General features: G+C 40.7%; 1 protein-coding gene across 5 annotated transcripts in view; it reads left to right on the top strand.

The window, feature by feature from the left end:
* LOC124592612 (protein CLEC16A homolog) overlaps window positions 1–24,066 on the top strand; it is a 248,311-nt gene that overhangs the window by 106,071 nt on the left and 118,174 nt on the right. For all 5 annotated transcript variants that reach the window (XR_006977591.1, XM_047131854.1, XM_047131853.1 and 2 more), the window contains exons 12-13: window positions 6,112–6,266; window positions 15,613–15,774. Coding sequence is in view for 4 of the 5 variants with exons in the window: in XM_047131854.1 (XP_046987810.1) it covers window positions 6,112–6,266; window positions 15,613–15,774 (317 nt within the window). In the remaining variant the exon portion in view is untranslated. The remainder of the gene's footprint in view (window positions 1–6,111; window positions 6,267–15,612; window positions 15,775–24,066) is intronic.

Here is a 24,066-nt window from a genome sequence, read left to right as displayed (position 1 = left end):
GCATCAACATCAGAACTGTTTCGAATTGGAAGATGCAGTTTTATTTTTGTTTTACAAGATACCTGTATTCCTTGAGTAATCTATGGCTTCTTTGTAGACCTTGCTCTAGCCTTGGTTAGTTGTGGGGGAAAACAGTGTTCAAATAAGGTAAGCCTTTATTAGCAAAAGTGTTATATTTTTCATTCATGCCATGAGCACTGTAAACATCAGTCCAGTGAATGTCTCTGAGGAGTGTCCTAAAATAATCAATTTTTGGCTTATTGATTACCGTCTTGAGCTCAGATTTAACAGATTTTATATCCTGTTCAGTATTAACATTTAACAGAAGGAACTGCATGTCATGGTCTGAGAGGCCATTGACTATTGGCTTTGTAATATAATTTTGTTCATTGGCCTTTTCTATAAAGATATTATCAATGGCTGTTTTGTGAGCAAGGCTGCCCTCATTGTCATCATGCTGTTTGTCATAAGTACCATCATGAATATACCATCTGGTGAAATTGTAACTTGTTTTACACTCCAAAACTACACTCCTGGAAATGGAAAAAAGAACACATTGACACCGGTGTGTCAGACCCACCATACTTGCTCCGGACACTGCGAGAGGGCTGTACAAGCAATGATCACACGCACGGCACAGCGGACACACCAGGAACCGCGGTGTTGGCTGTCGAATGGCGCTAGCTGCGCAGCATTTGTGCACCGCCGCCGTCAGTGTCAGCCAGTTTGCCGTGATATACGGAGCTCCATCGCAGTCTTTAACACTGGTAGCATGCCGCGACAGCGTGGACGTGAACCGTATGTGCAGTTGACGGACTTTGAGCGAGGGCGTATTGTGGGCATGCGGGAGGCCGGGTGGACGTACCGCCGAATTGCTCAACACGTGGGGCGTGAGGTCTCCACAGTACATCGATGTTGTCGCCAGTGGTCGGCGGAAGGTGCACGTGCCCGTCGACCTGGGACCGGACCGCAGCGACGCACGGATGCACGCCAAGACCGTAGGATCCTACGCAGTGCCGTAGGGGACCGCACCGCCACTTCCCAGCAAATTAGGGACACTGTTGCTCCTGGGGTATCGGCGAGGACCATTCGCAACCGTCTCCATGAAGCTGGGCTATGGTCCCGCACACCGTTAGGCCGTCTTCCGCTCACGCCCCAACATCGTGCAGCCCGCCTCCAGTGGTGTCGCGACAGGCGTGAATGGAGGGACGAATGGAGACGTGTCGTCTTCAGCGATGAGAGTCGCTTCTGCCTTGGTGCCAATGATGGTCGTATGCGTGTTTGGCGCCGTGCAGGTGAGCGCCACAATCAGGACTGCATACGACCGAGGCACACAGGGCCAACACCCGGCATCATGGTGTGGGGAGCGATCTCCTACACTGGCCGTACACCACTGGTGATCGTCGAGGGGACACTGAATAGTGCACGGTACATCCAAACCGTCATCGAACCCATCGTTCTACCATTCCTAGACCGGCAAGGGAACTTGCTGTTCCAACAGGACGATGCACGTCCGCATGTATCCCGTGCCACCCAACGTGCTCTAGAAGGTGTAAGTCAACTACCCTGGCCAGCAAGATCTCCGGATCTGTCCCCCATTGAGCATGTTTGGGACTGGATGAAGCGTCGTCTCACGCGGTCTGCACGTCCAGCACGAACGCTGGTCCAACTGAGGCGCCAGGTGGAAATGGCATGGCAAGCCGTTCCACAGGACTACATCTAGCATCTCTACGATCGTCTCCGTGGGAGAATAGCAGCCTGCATTGCTGCGAAAGGTGGATATACACTGTACTAGTGCCGACATTGTGCATGCTCTGTTGCCTGTGTCTATGTGCCTGTGGTTCTGTCAGTGTGATCATGTGATGTATCTGACCCCAGGAATGTGTCAATAAAGTTTCCCCTTCCTGGGACAATGAATTCAAGGTGTTCTTATTTCAATTTCCAGGAGTGTATATTACATTGAATTCATCCACTATGAAAAAAAAATCTTTAATGCCTTCTGTTCATAACACAAACTTGTTTACTTCCTTCATTGGCTTCAGATGTAATTTTCATTGGACAACACACAACACTCCTTCCAAATGCCAAAAATGTGTGTGGTTAAAATTCCATTGGAACAAGGAAACTGATACAGTTTTTTCCTAATATGAATAACACTTATTTCTATATTTATTGACATTTGTAAAATAAAGCCAGTCTGTTTATTAAACCAGATTTAAAAAGGGGAAAAAAAAACAGTGAGTTGTATCTTACATAGTGATAAATTATTATTGGTGACACACTGCACATCTAGGCATAGCTTGCACAAACAAACAGAAGGGAAATATCAGTTCATTCTTTTTTACGCTATGTTATTTCATTTATAATCTTTTAGCACAGACAGTCGTAACTTATTTCCATTAAAACAATATACACTAGAGAATTGACATTGCCGCAACTGATAAAAATTCTATTAAATGTCAGGATTAAGTGTTCCCTGACATTGCTCTAATAAACCTTTTATAAATTTCCTTCACCAAATGTTCCAAAATTGTTGCGGGATAATTCTGTTTTTGAAGATGGTATGTATTTTGCTTCAAAAACATCAGTTTCCATGTCATAATATCTAATGTACTATGCTCTTTCTAGGAAATCTTTCTCAATAACTGTATGCTATATTTTGGTTGAGATTTGTAGTAAGTGACAGTAGAGAAACAACTTTGATGTTCATTGAGCATTGATACGAGATGATCATTTATTGTTGCATGCAGCTGCTGAGTTTTCAGATGACATGAAGATGATATTTATTTAATTTTTATTTTTTTGTTCAGAATTTTATTTTTGTCTTGATTGCACAGATTTCTGCATCCATTCTGAAGCTTGATTTGATAATCACAGGAGTTGATTCTATTGGACGTAATATGGCTTGCTTTTCTCCGATCTGCTGGCTGACAGACTGACTTAGAAATAAATAGGGGGACCTACAGATCAACGTGGGATTAAAATCGTGGTGCAACTTGTAGTTATTCACATAGATGAATCGTTGCCAGAGGACAGGGCAAGATAGTACTGGGACTGTACAAGGATTGCAGCCCAAATATTTATGTAGCGTTTATTCAGTCAACAACTGTATGCTTGTATATTAACATAATCTTTTAATCTTAATATAGAGAATACACACAGTCTGAGAACACTTGAAACAGCCCTTTGTGTGAGGAATAATTGAAGAGTGTAAATGGAAAATGTGCTAAGTACCAAACCTGACATTTGCCTGGAGAATGTAAAAACAATGTACCTTTATTTGTACATAACTGAGTTGTATCCAAAATGCTGAGGAGTCATTCTGGTATCACAGAATAGTGTTGCTCACCATATCACTGCAAAAAATAATGAGATAAATCAGAAAATAAATACTTTATTAAGAATGTTCAAAATTCTATACCATAAAAACTGAGTGGTCCACAGTGCCAATAAGTAAGTTTTTACAAGCTAATTTTGGCAAAAAAGGAAACAGAAACTAGCTGTTGTTAATAATGCTATTTATTAATGCTAATATTGCTGTTACTGGATTTGAACCAAGAGGTTCATCTTCAAATGACTGCTCACATTTATATTGCATTTGATGTAGTTTATATTAGCTGTTTGCAAGATTTAGCTAGTATTTTGTACACAGCCATCGCCTCGAAAATGTCAGTTTTCAACAACATACCAGAAAGAAAGTTTTTGTTCCATGTGCCATTAATACTGAGGCACTATGTTCTATTTGTGATAATACAGGTACAGAAATACAGCATTAAGTTAATACAAGTAGAGGGTGTCAGCGAACTAGGGACGAATATTAAAATACCGTAGAACATAGAAAATTTATTGAAAATGTAGTGTGTGTGTGTGTGTGTGTGTGTGTGTGTGTGTGTGTGTGTGTGTGTGTCAGACACATTAAGCACCTTCTCCCATTTACGTATGTAAAATTATATCCTCTATATTACTACCCAAGCCTGCATGGCAAAGAGCAGTGCGTATGTTGAAGTTCTCGATGGCACATTCACAAACATCTGGTGGGCTGCTGGTAATAACCCTATTAACTTCATCATTCAATTGGTGTACGGTTTGTGATATGTTCGTGTACACTTTTGATTTTATAAATCCCCACAAAAAAAGTCACAGGCCACAAGATTGCATGATGTGGCAGGCCACTCCTGGTTGCCATGCAGAGAGAGAATTTTTTGAGGGAACTTCATTCAGCAGAGCAATCATTTCATGGGAGGTGTAACATGTCACACTGTCTCGTTGAAACCAAAAATCATCATTTTCATCACTAAGAGTGAAAATCCAATCAGAAGGCATTTTTGGTAATGGTCGCCATTCACAGTGACAGCAGCTCCCTCATCGTTTTTGAAAAAGTATGGGCCAATCAGTCCTACCCAGAACCCACACCACACAGTCATGATGCATTGTGGATACATCTTATCCTCCACAGTCACTCATGGATTTTTTTTGTTATCCCAAATTCTGCAGTTCTGCTTATTGTTGTGCCCACTGAGGTGGAAGTGTGCATCCTCTGTACTCTTTTGCTTGTCCCTAAACTGGATTCAGGTGTCAAATCAAGGAGAAAGTCCTTCACACATGCATTAGTAAAAGTCTCATGGCCTTTCTGCCATGCTGTGCTTTTCCCTGAAGTTCAAAATTTTAAAAGATATGAGAAGTTGTTATTGCTGTCTATAGTTCTAACAGGTGTCGAGGAAGGAAGGACGAATTTGAATTTTGTGCCATTTCGTCATATGATGGTTGGTAGCCATGGTTTTTTCACATTTGTTTTCTGCGATCCTTCCCATTAGTAGCCTGACAAATTTTGTATGGTGAGCATTGTTGTTTGAAGTTTCTTTTCATCATGGAACAGATGACAACTGAGCAATGCATACAAGTGATAAAAAGTTATTACAAAAAGAGTGAAAATCCCACAGCAGCCATTCGTGAATTGTGTGTGACACCCAGATGTAATGCTGCTCCAACTGAATCATCAGTTCGGAAGTTGATCCGGAAGTCTGAGACCACGGGTACTGTTTCAAATATTAAGAAAACAAGACAACCGCATTCTGTTTGAACACATACACTGCTGTAACTCTTCAGGCTTTCCCGGCGAGATCTTGACATGTGGAATAATCGGGTCTACTGCCGGATGTTTGTGTCGCACTGGCACAATATTTCGGCCACGTAACTCGTTGCCTTCTTCAGGTCTACCTGAGACTGCCGTAATGGAGGATCTTGAGCAGTATTTATGACCAGAGGACGCTGGGTGCTCTCTTTGCTGTCCGCGCCCGACTTGGCCGCCATCAAGTCCGAGGGAGCACCAGGGAAGAGAGAACACATTACAAGCAGCTCTCTTCTTCATTCCATCATCTGTTATTTTGCTGCCAAATAACAAAATTCATTACTATTTTCAGTGTCTCATTTCCTAATTAATTCCATCACCATTGCCCAATTTAATTTTGACTACATCCCATTATCTTGTTTTACTTTTCTCAATGTCGTCTTATAACGTCTTTTCCAGACACTATCAATTCCGTTCAGTTGCTCTTCTGACTCCGTTGCTGACTTTGTTAGCTTTGCAATTACTATATAGCTACAAAAATCTTTCTGATCACAGGAAACAGGAATGGCTTCTTGTGTGAAAATGGGATAGTAGTAATGAACTCATTAGATGGCATACTTGCTATTGGGGAATGTCTAAACACGCCCATATAGAAATACAGTAAGTACTTAGTTTTCCGTAAGTAGGAGTAGCTTTCAATCAGAGCTTATCATGTGCTATTGGATGGTGTGTGTGAATATTTTGAAATGGCATCCAAGCATTAAGGACACTTGTAGTATTATGTTATTAATACTATTGTCACATATTTCATTTATACTGTTTTAAGATATGTAGTTGTCTATAGAACATGAAGGAAATATCAGAAAAAAGGAAGTGTGTCTTCTTCACTTCCCTCAGTTTTCATATTTTCACTTTGTTATTTCATCCTGTTAAGTTGTATGGTAATTATTAATATCGACTTTGCAGTATGACCCAATTTCACTTTCTCTTATACTTATTAAATTGTATTGTTACTCAACTTGTTTCTTTCTCTGTATCTTTAGATAGTCGAATACGACTTGTGACATTGGAACTTAGTATTCGCTTACTAATACAGCTAGTGATGAAGAATGGGCAAAGTTTCCTCCGTGATGGTCACTTGGCGGCAATTGAAGGAGCGAAAGAGGAAAGTGTTGCTCTCCTGAGAAATTTTTATAAGGTATAGATATTGTTGATAATTCTACAGTGCATTTAATTTCCTGTTGCAGAAAGTAAGAATTATAAAATTGTATGTAGTCCATTTTTGTAATTTTAGTTTTTCGTATTTTGTCTTGTGGTTCACCATTTAGGTGTCATCAACACAGTCACTGTTTTTATGGTAGTATACTGTGGTCACCTAAAGTATTTTATGAATGAATGATTTATGACATCAATTGAGGTTTATGCCAACTGTTGGTAAAGAGATTATAGCACAGTCACAGTCATTTATTTTGTTTAGAAATGTAATTATCCATGTGGCATTTGGTCTTACCATTATCATGTTACTAGTTATTGTTGCGCATGTAGTGGTTAAATAATCCAGTACCATTATTTGTTCATTGAAAATGAAGTAGCTGGCTGCTAGTAATTTTATTTGGGTATTTGGAATATTATCTATCCACTTCTATAGCTGATGAATTAATTGCCCTGTGGAAAATGTACTTCATTCTGTTTCTGGCAATGAGTACATTACATGATAGTCTAATGTCACTGTTCTAAGCATGAATATGTCAACACTCATATCTCACAACATACATATGAGATAATTTTGAAAAATCGTTTGACTTTTTGTAAGAAAAAATGAAAAATGTATATAACTATGTAAGTACTTTAGTGGCTCAGTGGTATGAAATACTTTAAATTATTTTAGCAAAGATGTATGTATTTATTGATTTTGCCTCTTAAGGTGAGCTAAGCAAATATTTAGTACTTACTATTTCAATAATCACTTTTAGACAATGTGCTGTTCACTCGGTCAATATGCAGTATAGCAGCTGTTTCGTAGTTGAAAAGATGCAGTTTCTATTTTATACACAGTAATTTAGTCTGTTTTCACATATGAGGTTTGCCCAGAAAGTAATGCACCACTTATTTTTTCTCAGCCGAAAACAATGCTATGAATGCGAAATGGTACGTATGTATTATTTGATGTCTCCTGAGTGAGTGTGCTAAGTTTCTATCACTTTCGACAGATACTGTAGCTGCAGAACAGTTTCATAATGGCATCTGTAGGTGATTTGCATTACAACCAATGTGCCATCATTGAAGAAATTGCAGAGAAAGAAACTGTGGGGAATATTCACAAATGCTTGTGCAAAGTCTATGGAGCATCTGCTGTAAACACATGTACAGTTAGTCGGTAAGCACAGAGGGTGAGGTCATCAGAAGGCAGTTCAGCAGAGCTCCATGATTTGCAGCGGTCTGGGAGACCATCCACGGCTGTCACATCTGACATGTTGCAGCAAGCTGATGATGTCAGTTGTTTGGGCCATTAAAGGGTGCCATTCATGGAAGACATTTTGAGAATGATGAGGAGGTGATTCACACAATGAAGCACTGGCTTCGTCACCAAGACAAGGATTGGTACTGACAGGGCGTACTCGCCCTTGTTTCGTGCTGGAGGAAGGACAAAGAATGGGATGGAGTTTACATGGAAAAATAGGGCGTGTAGATAAAACATCAATCTTTTGTGTGTGTAATTCTCGTTATTTTCAATAAAGAATTGTTGAAGAAAAAATGTGCAGTGCATTACTTTCTGGGAAGCCCTCGAACTTCTGCAAAGAAGTGAATTACACCTGTCTTTCCTACTTGTAGACTAGTGTTTACTAACTTAACCTACTCTATAGGTTTTTGCGTAAATGTTAGTGCATTATTTTTGTGTGAGCTGACTTCGGAGCATTACATAAATTAGAAGTAGCGTAGCAGCAGATCTTGGATTACACCCAACAACCTCTGAGTTAATGTTATATTATTTGCGATATAGACAAAAAATTTATGAAAAATGGACAGGGATTGTGCCTGTTGTGTACAGATGCAGGGGGAATTGGCCACTGTCTGTAAACAGCTGGAAGCTGTGTTGGCCATAGCCTGGGATCCTTGATGTCACAGTGCCCTCTGATTTGCACATCCCGACCAGTCGACCAGGCAGCAACTGGTGAACAGTGGTGGGTTGCAAATCTTTGAGCAGAAGGCAAAAGTGGATACTGACTGTGGATGGCTGTCTTCTTAAGCCTTAAATCAGATTTGAGGTATTGCTTAATGCTGAAAAATACATCTGAGCCAGCATGGGATGCCTCACCTTTTGGGACTGCTGCCAATGTTCCTGAGAGGTGTAGACAAGTGCAGAGAGTGGGATTTCTTGTCATTGGTACCTCCAATGTTATGCATGTGGTGAAGCCCTTTAGGGAAATAGTCATGTCAGGAAAGAAGGCCAGTGCCCACTCTTTTAGGTTGCCAGTAGATGTCATCCGAGATGTTGAGGAAGCTCTGCTGCCAAGAGTTGAGGGCACCGGGTGCACCTGGGTTCAGAGATCAGGTTCGTTTCCTACAGACAGCAGCCTGATTTGATGAAGGCAACAAGTCTCGCTCATGGACTGGAAGCAGCCTCTGGTTTGTAACCAAGTGGAAAACTTAAACTAGAGGCTCAGACAATTCGGTGATGGTCTTGGATGCGGATTTTTCTACCTCCACTATCAGATGGACCCCCTTTCACAGGTCAAGCATGCACTACATGCAGGAAGTGGTTACTAGGGTAGCAGAGCACATGTGGGCTTTTTAATTTAGAGAAGTCCCTTCAGAGGCCTGATAATATGCCTTCTGATTCCAGACAGAGTAGCATTCATTGTAGCAGATTGGAGAAAGTTTATGTAATATTAGCTAACTACAGGAGCATGAATGAAAAGGTTCTAAACTAGTGTCCCTTGTTATGTGGCAAAAATTGGCTAAAACTAGCTGTCAATAGTAGTGAAATTCTAAACCCAGATTGAAATTTGTATCACTGACATGTGTGTTTACAGCCATAAAAAAATGTGATAACATGAAGCGAGATTAGTGCAGGTTCATAATGAGAAATAATTTGTGTAAAGATGAGCATTAACAACTGGATTAAAAGTGATCATTGGATGCTTTTATAGATCCTCTGCCTCAGCATTAGTGGTGGTGTAACATTTGTGGGCAAACTTTAAGAATATTTCACGTAACTGGCCAAGTTAAAGTTTTAGGTGGAGATTTCAACTTACCAACTACAGACTGGAGGACTCAAGTGATTAAGGCAGGTAGTAAGGACAGGAGATCATGTGAAATTGTTCTAAGTGTCTTCTCCAAAAATTACTTTGTGTGGTTAATCAATGAACCGACTCATCGAAGTAACATCTTAGAGCTACTGGTGACAAAGAGACTGAAGTTTTTGACTCAGTTGTCGTAGAACAGGGAATCAGTGATCACAAGACTGTTACAGCCTCACTGAATATGACTGCAGATAGGAATATAAAGAAAGATAGGAAGTTCTTTGTGTGTAGAAAGACCTACAAAAAATGGATTTCGAATTACCTGACAGATCAACATGAAAATTTCATCTCCAGCACTGATATTGTTGAGTGTCAATTGAAATACTTGAAGAGTATTTACAATACGTTCTACATAGGAGTATCCCGAGCAAAGTTGTGAGATGCGCGGAAAGGCCCATTTTTGTTTGACAACAGTGTTGGAAAGCTACTGCAAAACCAAAGAGAGCTTGACTTCAACTTTAAACATAACCATAGACTCACAGAGAAACAAAACTGAACTATGCCAAAATTAGCATAAGGAGAACCATTCGTGAAGCTGTCAGTGAATTCAAAAGCAAAATTCTGTCCACCAACATGACAGAAAAGTCTAAGAAGTTTTGGACTTATGTTAAATTGGTAAATGGATTGAAAACATAAGCCATACATTGTAACAATAATGGCACTGAAATGAATAATGATGCAGAAACGGCCGAAATACTGGAAGTCTTTTTCTAGGACTGTTTCACAGAAAAAAGATCACATTGTAGTTCCTCCTTTAAATCATTGCATGAACAACAAAATGACATACATCGAGATAAGTGACCGTTGTTGTTGTTGTTGTTGTTGTTGTTGTTGTTGTGGTGGTGGTCTTCAGTCCTGAGACTGGTTTGATGCAGCTCTCCATGCTACTCTATCCTGCGCAAGCTTCTTCATCTCCCAGTACCTACTGCAGCCTACATCCTTCTGAATCTGCTTAGTGTATTCATCTCTTGGTCTCCCTCTATGATTTTTACCCTCCACGCTGCCCTCCAATCCTAAATTGGTGATCCCTCGATGTCTCGGAACATGTCCTACCAACCGATCCCTTCTTCTAGTCAAGTTGTGCCACAAACTTCTCTTCTCTCCAATCCTATTCAATACCTCCTCATTAGTTTACGTGATCTACCCACCTTATCTTCAGCATTCTTCTGTAGCACCACATTTCAAAAGCTTCTATTCTTTTCTTGTCTAAACTATTTATTGTCCACGTTTCACTTCCATACATGGCTATATTCCGTACAAATACTTTCAGAAACGACTTCCTGACATTTAAATCTATACTCGATGTTAACAAATTTCTCTTCTTCAGAAACACTTTCCTTGCCATTGCCAGTCTACATTTTATATCCTCTCTACTTCGACAATCATCAGTTATTTTGCTCCCCAAATAGCAAAACTCCTTTACTACTTTAAGTGCCTCATTTCCTAATCTAATTCCCTCTGCATCACCTGACTTAATTCGACTACATTCCATTATCCTCGTTTTGCTTTTGTTGATGTTCATCTTATACCCTCCTTTCAAGACACTGTCCATTCCGTTCAACTGCTCTTCCAAGTCCTTTGCTGTCTCTGACAGAATTACAATGTCATCGGCGAACCTCAAAGTTTTTATTTCTTCTCCATGGATTTTAATACCTACTCCGAATTGTTCTTTCGTTTCCTTTACTGCTTGCTCAATATACAGATTGAATAACATCGGGGATAGGCTACAACCCTGTCTCACTCCCTTTCCAACCACTGCTTCCCTTTCATACCCCTCGACTCGTATGACTGCCATCTGCTTTCTGTACAAATTGTAAATAGCCTTTCGCTCCCTATATTTTACCCCTGCCACCTTCAGAATTTGAAAGAGAGTATTCCAATCAACATTGTCAAAAGCTTTCTGTAAGTCTACAAATGCTAGAAACGTAGGTTTGCCTTTCCTGAATCTTTCTTCTAAGGTAAGTCGTAGGGTCAGTATTGCCTCACGTGTTCCAACATTTCTACGGAATCCAAACTGATCATCCCCGAGGTCAGCTTCTACCAGTTTTTCCATTCGTCTGTAAAGAATTTGCGTTAGTATTTTGCAGCTGTGACTTATTAAATTGATAGTTCGGTAATTTTCACATCTGTCAACACCTGCTTTCTTTGGGATTGGAATTATTATATTCTTCTTGAAGTCTGTGGGTATTTCGCCTGTCTTATATATCTTGCTCACCAGGTGGTAGAGTTTTGTCTGGACTGGCTCTCCCAGGACTGTTAGTAGCTCTAATGGAATGTTGTCTACTCCTGGGGCCTTGTTTCGACTCAGGTCTTTGAGTGCTCTGTCAAACTCTTCACGCAGTATCATATCTCCCATTTCATCTTCATCTACATCCTCTTCCATTTCCATAATATTGTCCTCAAGTACATCGCCCTTGTATAGACCCTCTATATACTCCTTCCACCTTTCTGCTTTCCCTTCTTTGCTTAGAACTGGGTTTCCATCAAAGCTCTTGATATTCATGCAAGTGGTTCTCTTTTCTCCAAAGGTCTCTTTAATTTTCCTGTAGGCAGTATCTATCTTACCCCTCATGAGATAAGCCTCTAGATCCTTACATTTGTCCTCTAGCCATCCGTGCTTAGCCATTTTGCACTTCCTGTCGATCTCATTTTTGAGACGTTTGTATTCCTTTTTGCCTGCTTCATTTATTGCATTTTTATATTTTCTCCTTTCATCAATTAAATTCAATATTTCTTCTGTTACCCAAGGGTTTCTACTTGCCCTCGTCTTTTTACCTATTTCATCCTCTGCTGCCTTTACTATTGCATCCCTCAAAGCTACCCATTCTTCTTCTACTGTATTTCTTTCCCCCATTCCTGTCAATTGTTCCCTTATGCTCTTCCTGAAACTCTGTATAACTTCTGGTTTAGTCAGTTTATCCAGGTCCCATCTCCTTAAATTCTCACCTTTTGCAGTTTCTTCAGTTTTAATCTACAGCTCATAACCAATAGATTGTGGTCAGAGTCCACATCTGCCCCTGGAAATGTCTTACAATTTAAAATCTGGTTCCTAAATCTCTGTCTTACCATTATATAATCTATCTGATAGCTTTTAGTATCTCCAGGGTTCTTCCATGTATACAACCTTCTTTCATGATTCTTGAACCAAGTGTTAGCTATGATTAAGTTATGTTCTGCGCAAAATTCTACCAGGCGGCTTCCTCTTTCATTTCTTAGCCCCAATCCATATTCACCTACTATGTTTCCTTCTCTCCCTTTTCCTACTGTCGAATTCCAGTCACCCATGACTATTAAATTTTCGTCTCCCTTCACTACCTGAATAATTTCTTTTATCTCATCATACATTTCATCAATTTCTTTGTCATCTGCGGAGCTAGTTGGCATATAAACTTGTACTACTGTAGTAAGTAGTAAGTGACCATGTGATAGAAAAACAATTGAAATCCCTCAACAGAGGAAAGACCACTGAACCTGGTGAGATACCAATATAATTCTAAATAGAGTACGCGAAAAAACTTGCCACTCTTCTTGTGGCAGTACCTTAGGTCTCTGAAGGCCTGAAGCATTCCTAATTATTGGAAACAAGAACAGGTCATTCTCATTTTCAAGAAGGATCATCGAACGGATGCATAAACTGTAGGCCTATACCCCAGATGTCAGTCTGTTGTTGAATTTTGTAACATATTTACCCATGCATAGTATGATATTTGTGAGACTGGAAATCTCCTCTGCAGAAATCAGCATTGATTTTAAAAACAATGCTCAGCTTGCTTTGTTCATCCAAGAGACACAGAAAGCAGTAGATGGTGTGTTCCTGGACTTCTGGAAGGCCTCTGATACAGTTCCGCACTGACATTTAATGAGCGAAATACCAGCAAATGGAATACCATACCAACCATGTGATTGGATTGAAGAGTTTTTAGCAAATGAACACAGCACATCATTCTGAGCAGAGAAAAACCTTCAGACTTAGAAATATCTTCGTGCATACTCCAAGGGAGTGTTATAGGACCATTACTTTGAACAGTATATATAAATACCTATTACGTAATGTCTTACGTTTCATGAGGCTTTTCACAGATGCTGCAGTTATATACAGTGAAGTCACAGTGCTAGAAAATTGTAGCAAAATGCAATAACAGGATCAACAAGGAGTTGCAGCTGACCCTCAACATGAAAAAATGTAGGATATTGAATGTACATAGTCAGATAGATCCATTATTATGTGATTACACAATTGCAGAACAGTAACTGGAAGCAGTTGCTTACATAAAATAGCTAGGAGCATGTGCATGGAGCTATTTAAAGTGTGACTACCACATGGAGTTAATCGCAGTAAGGCAGATGCCAGACTCAGATTCATTGAAAGCATCTTCAGGAAATATAGTCCGTCAGGGAAGGAAGTAGCTTACAAAATCCTCATTTGACCAATAATTGAATGCTGCTCAGCAGTCTGGGATCCATACCAGATATGACTGATAGGGGAAATAGACAAGATCCAAAGAAGAACAGCAAGTTTTGTTACGGGCTCATGCTCAGCCACCTCCATGGGCAGATGCTCCAAGAGAAGAGTTCTGCATCATGGTGTGCTTTACAGTTAAGAGATATGAGACAGTACATTACGAGAAGGGTCAGCCTATAAATTGTTTCCTCCTATGTATTTCTCATGAAAAAGTCATGAAGATGAAATTACAGAAATTCGAGCTCATGCAGAGGCTTACCGGCAATTGTTCTACTCACAAATCATTCGCAACTGAAACAAAGAAATGGGGGAAGTGACACTGGTATGCAGTGTGCCCTCTGCCACACTCTGTAAAGTGGCTTGCAGTGTATAGGTGTAGATGTAGACACACACAGAAACTAGTCACTGATCCTTTACATCATAAGTGACAGTGAAGGTTGTTCTTTTATAATGCAACCAGCCTCAATGTTAATGTTGTGTAACATAAATTCATTTGTGTTGCATTTCAAGCCACTAGTGCTTATTGTCTTAAGGAGTACATTATATTTAAAAAGTTTATATGGAGGCCATCCTTCGTTTATGTGAGCAATGATTCTTGTGTGTTGCTAAATACTTGTGATCACATATTCATCCTGTTGACTGCAAAAGTTGGTTCTCCTGGGAACTGGAGGGAGAACTGTTAATGACCTCTAATTAAGGATTAAGGGGACGGACTGAAAATAAATTATAATAAAACAATGTAAAGCCAACACATTGAGAAGAAAAATAGTTATAATGAATAGTGAACTTGTAGATACATTTTAATTTTTATGTTGAAGGCAGCTGCAAAAAAGTGTATGGAAAGCAATAAAAATAAACAGAAGCGCCAAAAGGGTCTGGAATACATTCCATAAAGTGAATAAGGCATTCAAAACAAAGCTTCAGATGTGTTTAAAAATGAAAGTGTGCAATAGTTGTGTATTGCCACTTGTAACTTATTGGAGTGAGTCATGGATTTTAAATGTGAAAGCTATTTAAAACCAAAGGTTTGTTCAGTGATTATATAGAGATGCATATTGGGAATTACTGGGAGAGAAAAGAAAATAAACAAATTGGTAGAGGAACAACCTGAATGGAAAATATACAGATGGACCAAGTACGGTATGTTCTTTGTTGAATTCCAAGTGGAGAGTAGTGACTGAGAATTTAAAAGTCTGTAGGGGGCCTATATTCAGTAGTTGATGCCACATTGCTGCAGATGATGGTCATCACAAGGGTCATTGGAAGCTTGAACTGTTTTGAACCCACATTCCAAACAAACATGTTAGTGTCTGCTTTCCCTTACCTTTTTCCAATATTGACTTGAGTTCTGAAAAAATTGTTCCTCTCTCTTCCATTTTTTGTGGCATTCATCACTTTTCTTGTTTCTCCAAAACAGAATTTTAGTTTTCTTTTGTCTTGTCTTTGTGATATGTGGGTGGTCATGTGATACATTCTTTGCTTGTTAACAGTGGCTTGAAATTTCAGTATTGGTTATCTTTTTCAAGTTATTAATTGCACATCCGTATGTCTCTATTTCTTCTGAAATATGATTATGTTATAACAGAAAAGTTAAATTTTTTTCCTTTGTTTTCTAGAGAGCTTTTTTTGAAGGCAAAAGTGAACAAAGTATTTTTGTACCAGTAAAACTTAAGTTTATTTGTTCATACTTAAAGCAGTCGGAATATGTATGTGTATCTCTTGTTACAGTCACAGGATTTTATTTGTTGCATGTACATCTAATTTGTTTGCCCATTCAGAGTGAAGAAATATTTCTCGATATGTTTGAAGATGAATACAATGAAATGAAGAAACGCCCACTGAATGTAGAGTGGCTTATGATGGATTCCAACATTCTACTGCCACCAACAGGAACTCCTATGACAGGAATTGAATTTAGCAAACGGTTACCATGCGGAGAGGTAATGTCCTTATGTGTTAGAACATATTGGGTTAACTTGGTACCATATTAATCCTTGTGGGAGTATAAGTATTCTGTTGAAGTACTTGCACGGAATTTTGAGTGAAAGGAGAGGAGTCGCACCGTTTCAGAAGTTTCAGCCATTAAGTGTGTTGTGTGCCTAGATGACTGTTGGAAAACAGTAATGAAAAGTATGTGTTGACGTTTAATTGCCAGTTTGGCACACATTTCATGAATACTGATCATATGGATCCACGAAGTAATGTCACGCAGTAATAAAAAATTGCAAGAATACTTATACTTTGGTTAAAAGGTATGTGGGTACTGCATCAGTGTTTTTAGTTGTGATTATTCCTGTAATTATTAATAAGTTATTTTCTAATATCTTCCAAAACTGTTTACATTTGCTGTTAATGTAACTTCAGACTGCATGTTTCTGGCTGTCTTGTACTAAAAGCCTACTCCCCTCCCCCCTTTTCCATTTCCCTTCCACTCAACTATTCGTTGTTCAGTGTTTCTCTCTTACCAACAACTAGGTATAAGTGCAGTTAGGTTAATATTATGGTTGTCATTAGTAGATAAGTTCTGTGTGCCCCATACTCTTAAAACAATATCATTCTGCAATAGGAATAGCTGAGTTCAAGTTAAAATTTGATAATACTGATAATTGGATCCATGTAACTTCTATGTCTCTGTTCTGTTTGCATACTGTACTTCACAGTAAACCAAAGAAGAAACTAAATAATGTATTGATAACAGCAACACACACACGTTGTGCTATCTCATACATGATTTGACTGCCCAGCCTCAGCTGCATTGTACAGTTCATGCACTGTCATTGCATTTATATTATGCCCAGTATCAGAAGAGGAATCTTGCATTACAGGAAAGTCCAAGCATTCCACTATGATATGACTCAACTCAAAAAGAGTAACAGTGACTGAAATACAGTGCACCCAGAAGGGAAGGAGGAAATGAAGTGAAATTAAATTTCACAGGTTGTGGTGGTCTATGATTTTAGCTCAGTAATTACAAAACTAGGCTGAAATTTACAAAAACTTTGCTGCAACACTTCTCAGTATTACATTTCAGCTCTTCTGGCCTTGATGTATTCACTTATTTGTTTGTAAATGGTGTGACAAAGCCATTTGTATCCTCTCCTGAGATAAGCCTGCCAACAACTGCTGTAACTCTTCCTTGATACCTAGGATACTGACACTAGAATGGAGTTGACATCTGAGCTGATCGCACATATTCTCTTTCAGAAACAGATGTGGGGATCTTGGTGGACACAGGAGTCCTTCAGCATCATACAGATAGTCTGTTGACACACGTGTCATCTGTGGATGAGAATTGTCCTGTTGAAAGATGGCACCACAATACCGTTACTTGAGAGGTAACACACGAGGATGCTGAATGTTTGTGATGTACCATTGTGCCATCGGCGTTCCCTCGGTCACTACCAGCCATGGCCTGAAGTCATATTCTATGGCTCCCCACTCTAAGATGCCGGGATTAATGCTGCTGTGCTTTTCCAGAACATTTCTCCCAGGCTTCTGCCATACTAGCCAGTGATAGTCATCTAGGGTAGTGCATCTACATCTACACAGATACTCCACAAGCCACTGTATGGTGGGTGGCGGAGGGTACCCTGTACCACTACTAGTTATTTCCTTCCTTGTTGCACTCCTAAGTAAAGCAAGGGAAAAAGACAATCTATATCCCTCTGTATGAGCCCTAATTTCTTGTGTCTTATCTTCATGATTCATCTTTATGCACAAAGTATGTTAGTGGCAGTAGAATCATTTGGCAGTCAGCTTCAGATGCCGGTTCTCTGAATTTTCTCAGTAGCCTTTCTTGAAAAGAACATCGTCTTCCCTCCAGGTACTCCCAGTTGATGAACTCCCACAGCATCTCTGTAACACTTATGTGTTGTTTGAACCTAATGGTAACAAATCTAGGAGCCTGCCTCTGAATTGGTTCGATGTCTACCTTTAATCTGAGCTGGTATGGATCCCAAACAATTGAGCAGTACTGAAAAATATGTTGCACCAGCGTCCTGTATGCAGTCTTCTTTGCAGGTGAACCACTCTTTCCTCAAATTCTCCCAATAAGCCAGAGTCCACCATTTGCTTTCCCTACCGTAGTTCTCACATGCTTGTTCCAGCTCATATCGCTTTGCTGCATTACACCCAGATATTTAAACGACTTGTCTGTGCTACGCAGGTCACTAGTAATACTGTACCCAAACATTACAGATTTGATCTTCCCACTCATCCACATTAACTTACATTTTTCCGCATTTAGCACTGCCTGCCATTCTTCATACCAACCGGACATCTTGTCCAAGTCATCTTGTATCTTCCTACAGTCATTCAACTTCAACACCTTACCATACACCATGGTATCATCAGCAAACAACCGCATAATGCTGTCCACCTTGTCTGCCAAATGATTTATGTATATCAGGAAAAACAGTGGTCGTATCACACTTCCCTGGGGCACTCCTGTAGATACTCTTGTCTGTGATGAACACTCGCCATTGAGAACAACGTACTGGGTTCTATTATTTGAGGAGTCCTTGAGCCACTCGGATATCTGTGAACTTGTTCCATACTCATACCTTCATAACAGCCTGAAATGGGGCATCATGTCAAATGCTTTCTGGAAATCTAGAAATATGGAATATGCCTGTTGTCCTTCATCCATTGTTCGTAGCATATCATGTAAAAAAAGGGCAAGCTGAGTTTTGCGTGAGCGATACTCTCTAAACCACGTTGATTCATGGATATAAGCTTCTTAGTCTCAAGAAAGTTTATTATATTCGAACTGAGAATATGTTCAATTACTCCAAAGCAAACAGAAGTGTGGGATATTAGACTGTAATTTTGCAAGTCCGTTTTTTTTTGCCCGTCTTATATAGTTGAGTCACCTCCATTTTTTTCCAGTCGCCTGGTACTTTATGCTGGGCGAGAAATTTCACGATAAATGCAAGCTAGGCAAGGGGCCAATGCCTTACAGCACTCTTTGTAAAATCAAACTGGGATTCTGTCCGCACCTGGTGATTTATTTGCTTTCAAATCTTTCAGTTGTTTCTCTACACCAGGGATGCTTATTACTATGTCGTCTATATGAGACTTTGTCCAATGGTCAAATGACAGTATGTTTGTGTGATTCTCCTGTGTGTACAATTTGTTAAATGTGAAATTTAAAACGTCTGCTTTGGTTTTGCTGTCTTCAACTGTCTCACCACACTGGTCAATAAGGGACTGAATGGTAGCCTTAGATCCGCTTAGGGATTTTGGGTAAGACCAAAATTTTCTTGCATTCTCTGGCAGATCGTTTGCTAAGCTGTAGCGGTGTTAGTTGCTGTATGCTTTGCCCGTAGATATTTTCACGGATGCACGAATCTCTAGCAACCTTCGCTTGCTGTCATTTGTGCATTCCCTTTTGAGCTGAGTGTGTAACAGCCTCTGCTTCCTCAGCATCCTTTGAATTTTGTTATTAAACCTGGTGGGTCTTTTCCATCCTTTATCCGTGTATTAGGCATATCACTCTCCAGACCATGATTTACGATCTGTTTCAACTTTGTCCATAATTCCTCTATGTCCATCTTACCTTAAATAAGTGCTGCCAATTCACTGTCTAAGTGAGGTACTAGTAACTGCTTGTCTGCTCTGTCTAGCAGAAACTCTCTCCTAGCCTTCTTGACTAATTTGTAAACTTTTGTAATCATTTTTTTCTTCTTTAAGGCCAGCAGCATATGTCTGATAGTGACATGATTATTAGAGTAGATCCTCCAAATAGCTGCTTGTTATAAGTAATCTTGATTTACGACAAACTGTTTCGACTTTATCGCCATTTTCAAGTACGTCTAGATTGATGTGACGTCTATGTTATGTCACTAGTGGACTGTTTTATAATTGTCAGTGTTTTAATAAGATGGTAAATGACGTCAAGATGTCAAAAATAAAATTTTAATTACGACGTGACAGTAGTTTGACAGTTCCACTCTTACGATGCTATTGGTAAACATATAGCGAAGTAAGAGTGGAACTGTCAAACTGCCGTCACATCACAATTAACATTTTATTTTCAACATATTGATGTCATTTACCATCTTATTAAAACAGTGACAGTTATAAAACAGTCCACTAGTGAAGTAATATGGACGTCACATCAATCTAGGTGTACTTGAAAATGACAATAAAGCCAAAACAGTCTGTTGTAAATAAAGATTACTTATTATAAGCAGCTATTTGGTGCATCTCTCTAATAATTTCCTAATCATAGTTGCTATAATGACATCATGATTGCTAATCTCCATTTTTATACTGACATTACTGGTAAGGTCCAGCCTATTTGCAGCTACAAGATCTAAGATATTCGCATTGTGTGTGGGCTGCTGAGCTAGCTGTTCAAGACAGTTTCTCAGAAAACATGTTCCAAAGTATTTTGCGTGACTGTGTCTGTACCCCCTGCAATGAATCCATAGACATACCAGTCTATACTCGGTAGGTTAAAGTTGTCTCCAACTAGTATGGTATGATCTGGGTATTTACACGCTATTGACCATAGACTTTCTTTGAATGACTCTAGAACTGTCACGACAGAATCGGGTGGCCAGTAAAAACATCCAACAATTAATTGGTTTCACCATCTATTATGCACGACCAGATGGCATCACTGTCACACTCAACTTCGACCTCAATAGAGACAATAGTTTCGTCAACTGCAATTCATCACTGAACACAATGCAATGCCAATCAGCAGTCCAAGCTTGCCTGTCATAGTAACATTCCAAATGCAGCTGTTTGTCTAGCTGTGTTAACAGCAGCATACCCACAGATGGTAACTCCATAGTCCATTTGCTGCTGGACTCCAACAATTCTGCGGGATGACACTGAATGCGGTAGAGTGTCTATCATTTGCTCTTGGATGGAAGGCACAGACGTGAAGAAGTTACAAGGTAAATACACTTCTCACATTTGCGGACTGAATCATATCGTGTAACTTGCACAGTATTTCACCGATGCAACTGCTCAACATCATAAAGTGGTGGTAGCTATTGCTGTCATTGTTGCAAGGTGCAGCTGATGATGACTGTGCAGCAGCATTGAAATTTATCATGCTTGGAGAAGGCAACATGCGAGCCCAGGGGTCCGCTCATAGTAGGAGGAAAGCGGTGCTCCTGGTGCCCCCTGCTGGGAGTTGCAGAAAGGCCATCCGCGCATGCACTATGGGTGATGACTGTGCTGCCGGATGCTCCTGTAGTTAAAAGCTGACTTAAATCTTGGTAGTGCAATGATTTAATGGCAGCCAGTTCTGGATTCTAGGTGGCACTTAGTTGAATACCTGCATCCCTGTTGATAAGATTGTCCGCCGTACAGATGTGCATGGCGTCCTTAACAACACAGTCCCAGAAAGATGATGCTGGAGATAAAGTTTCAGTGTTTTCATAAAACATACGATGCCCTTGTCCAGGCAATGCTCCGCTACTGCAGATTTATCAGGTTGCCCCAGGTATGCATGATGATGGTGTTCGATGCAATGTTCGTGCACGGTTTGGCATGTCTGCCCAATATAAGATTTTCCACATTGACGTGGGATTTTATAAGTGCTACATTTCCTAAGGCCAAGGTTGTCTTTGACCAAGCACAATAAATTCCTCAATTTTGCTGGTGACTGAAAAAAAAACACACTTCATATGGTGCTTTTTGAGGATTATTTCTATTCTTGAAGACACGCTACCAAAATAGGGCAGGAACACTGTTGCAGTAGGTCCTCTGCACCTTCATTTACATCCCTGCTTCAAATTTTCTTAGAATGGAATGCATGACATATCTGCCTATTGGAATAGCCATTCTGTTGAAATACCGTTCTTAGGTGCTGTAGCTCACCAGGTCGACTGTCAGCATCTGAGTCCACATGTGCTCTATGCACCAAAGAGCATAATACACTACCAAATTGTGCAGGGTGAAGGCAACTTGTGGCTTGCAAATATAGTTCCATATAAGTTGATTTGTGGTAGATGCTGTTCCCAGTGTACCATGAGCATTTCTTCTAACTATGATGTCCAGGAATGGTAAAATGCCATTCTCTTCCACTTCCATTGTGAATTATATATTAGGATGGAGCGAGTTCAGATGCCGGAGAAACACAGGTAATGTCTGTATTCCGTGGGGGCCACCCCACAAAAGTATAGTCTACATACCGCCAGAAGCAGGAAGTGTCTTGAGGCGTCCTACGAAGTCCTCTGAAATCCAGGTATGGTGATCACGCTTGCCTATGAGAGGTCCCAACAGGTAGGAGCCACAGTGTTGCTCACTATTGGACGAACAGATCTCCCATTCTTATGTATCGTGGGTGGGCCATACAGTCTTGGGGCAACTGCAGCATGTTGGCATGGGCTCTTAATCACTTTAGAAGGAATAGAACTCTTCTTGAGAAGATCTAATGTCATTCTCTGGTTTTGCCAATCTGATCCTCTCTAGGTAGGATTGTGAAGCAGCACCTACCATCATACTGTTGTATTCAACTTGTGTGAGGAGGACGGTGGCACTGCCCCATGTCAGCAGGTAAAATCAAGAGTTCTTTGTCCACTCACACGGAGACATCGTACTACGAAGTTGGGACCTCGCATAGGAAAGGGTGATCACCATATCCGGATTTCAGAGGAGTTCGTAGGATTCCTCAAGTCATGTAAGATACAAGTGTCAGATATTTTGGTTAATTTTGACATTGTATCTTCATTTACAAAAGACCTCTGCAAGACTCATTAGAGCTTATCAGCATTATTTAAACATGTGCTTACATCAACTTATTTCTTATTCAATTACCATTATTTTGAACAATTTGATGGTGTCACCATGGGAAGTACTCTGTCTCCCATGGTGGCCAACTATGTTATGGAAGATTTTGCAGAAAAAGCTCTGCAGTCGGTAAGTCCCAGACCTTCCTACTTCTGGCGGTATGTAGACTATATTTTTGTGGGGTGGCCCCCACGGAATAGAGACATTACCTGTGTTTCTCCGGCATCTGAACTCGCTCCATCCTAATATATAATTCACAATGGAAGTGGAAGAGGGTGGCATTTTACCATTCCTGGACATCATAGGTAGAAGAAATGCTCATGGTACACTGGGAACAGCATCTACCACAAATCAACTTATATGGAACTATATTTGCAAGCCACAAGTTGTCTTCACCCTGCACAATGTGGTAGTGTATTATGCTCTTTGGTGCATAGAGCACATGTGGTCTCAGATGCCGACAGTCGACCTGGTGAGCTACAGCACCTAAGAACGGTATTTCAACAGAATGGCTATTCCAATAGGCAGATATGTCATGCATTCCATTCTAAGAAAATTTGAAGCAGGGATGTACACTCCTGGATATTGAAATAAGAACACCGTGAATTCATTGTCCCAGGAAGGGGAAACTTTATTGACACATTCCTGGGGTCAGATACATAACATGATCACACTGACAGAACCACAGGCACATAGACACAGGCAACAGAGCATGCACAATGTCGGCACTAATACAGTGTATATCCACCTTTCGCAGCAATGCAGGCTGCTATTCTCCCATGGAGACGATCGTAGAGATGCTGGATGTAGTCCTGTGGAACGGCTTGCCATGCCATTTCCACCTGGCGCCTCAGTTGGACCAGCGTTCGTGCTGGACGTGCAGACCGCGTGAGACGACGCTTCATCCAGTCCCAAACATGCTCAATGGGGGACAGATCCGGAGATCTTGCTGGCTAGGGTAGTTGACTTACACCTTCTAGAGCACGTTGGGTGGCACGGGATACATGCGGACGTGCATCCTCCTGTTGGAACAGCAAGTTCCCTTGCCGGTCTAGGAATGGTAGAACGATGGGTTCGATGACGGTTTGGATGTACCGTGCACTATTCAGTGTCCCCTCGACGATCACCAGTGGTGTACGGCCAGTGTAGGAGATCGCTCCCCACACCATGATGCCGGGTGTTGGCCCTGTGTGCCTCGGTCGTATGCAGTCCTGATTGTGGCGCTCACCTGCACGGCGCCAAACACGCATACGACCATCATTGGCACCAAGGCAGAAGCGACTCTCATCGCTGAAGACGACACGTCTCCATTCGTCCCTCCATTCACACCTGTCGCGACACCACTGGAGGCGGGCTGCACGATGTTGGGGCGTGAGCGGAAGACGGCCTAACGGTGTGCGGGACCGTAGCCCAGCTTCATGGAGACGGTTGCGAATGGTCCTCGCCGATACCCCAGGAGCAACAGTGTCCCTAATTTGCTG

The sequence above is a fragment of the Schistocerca americana genome, chromosome 2 (genome assembly GCF_021461395.2).
Source record: "Schistocerca americana isolate TAMUIC-IGC-003095 chromosome 2, iqSchAmer2.1, whole genome shotgun sequence".
Lineage (NCBI taxonomy): Eukaryota > Metazoa > Arthropoda > Insecta > Orthoptera > Acrididae > Schistocerca > Schistocerca americana.
The sequence above is the reverse complement of the archived record's forward strand: the minus strand, read 5'-3'. Positions and strand labels throughout refer to the sequence as shown.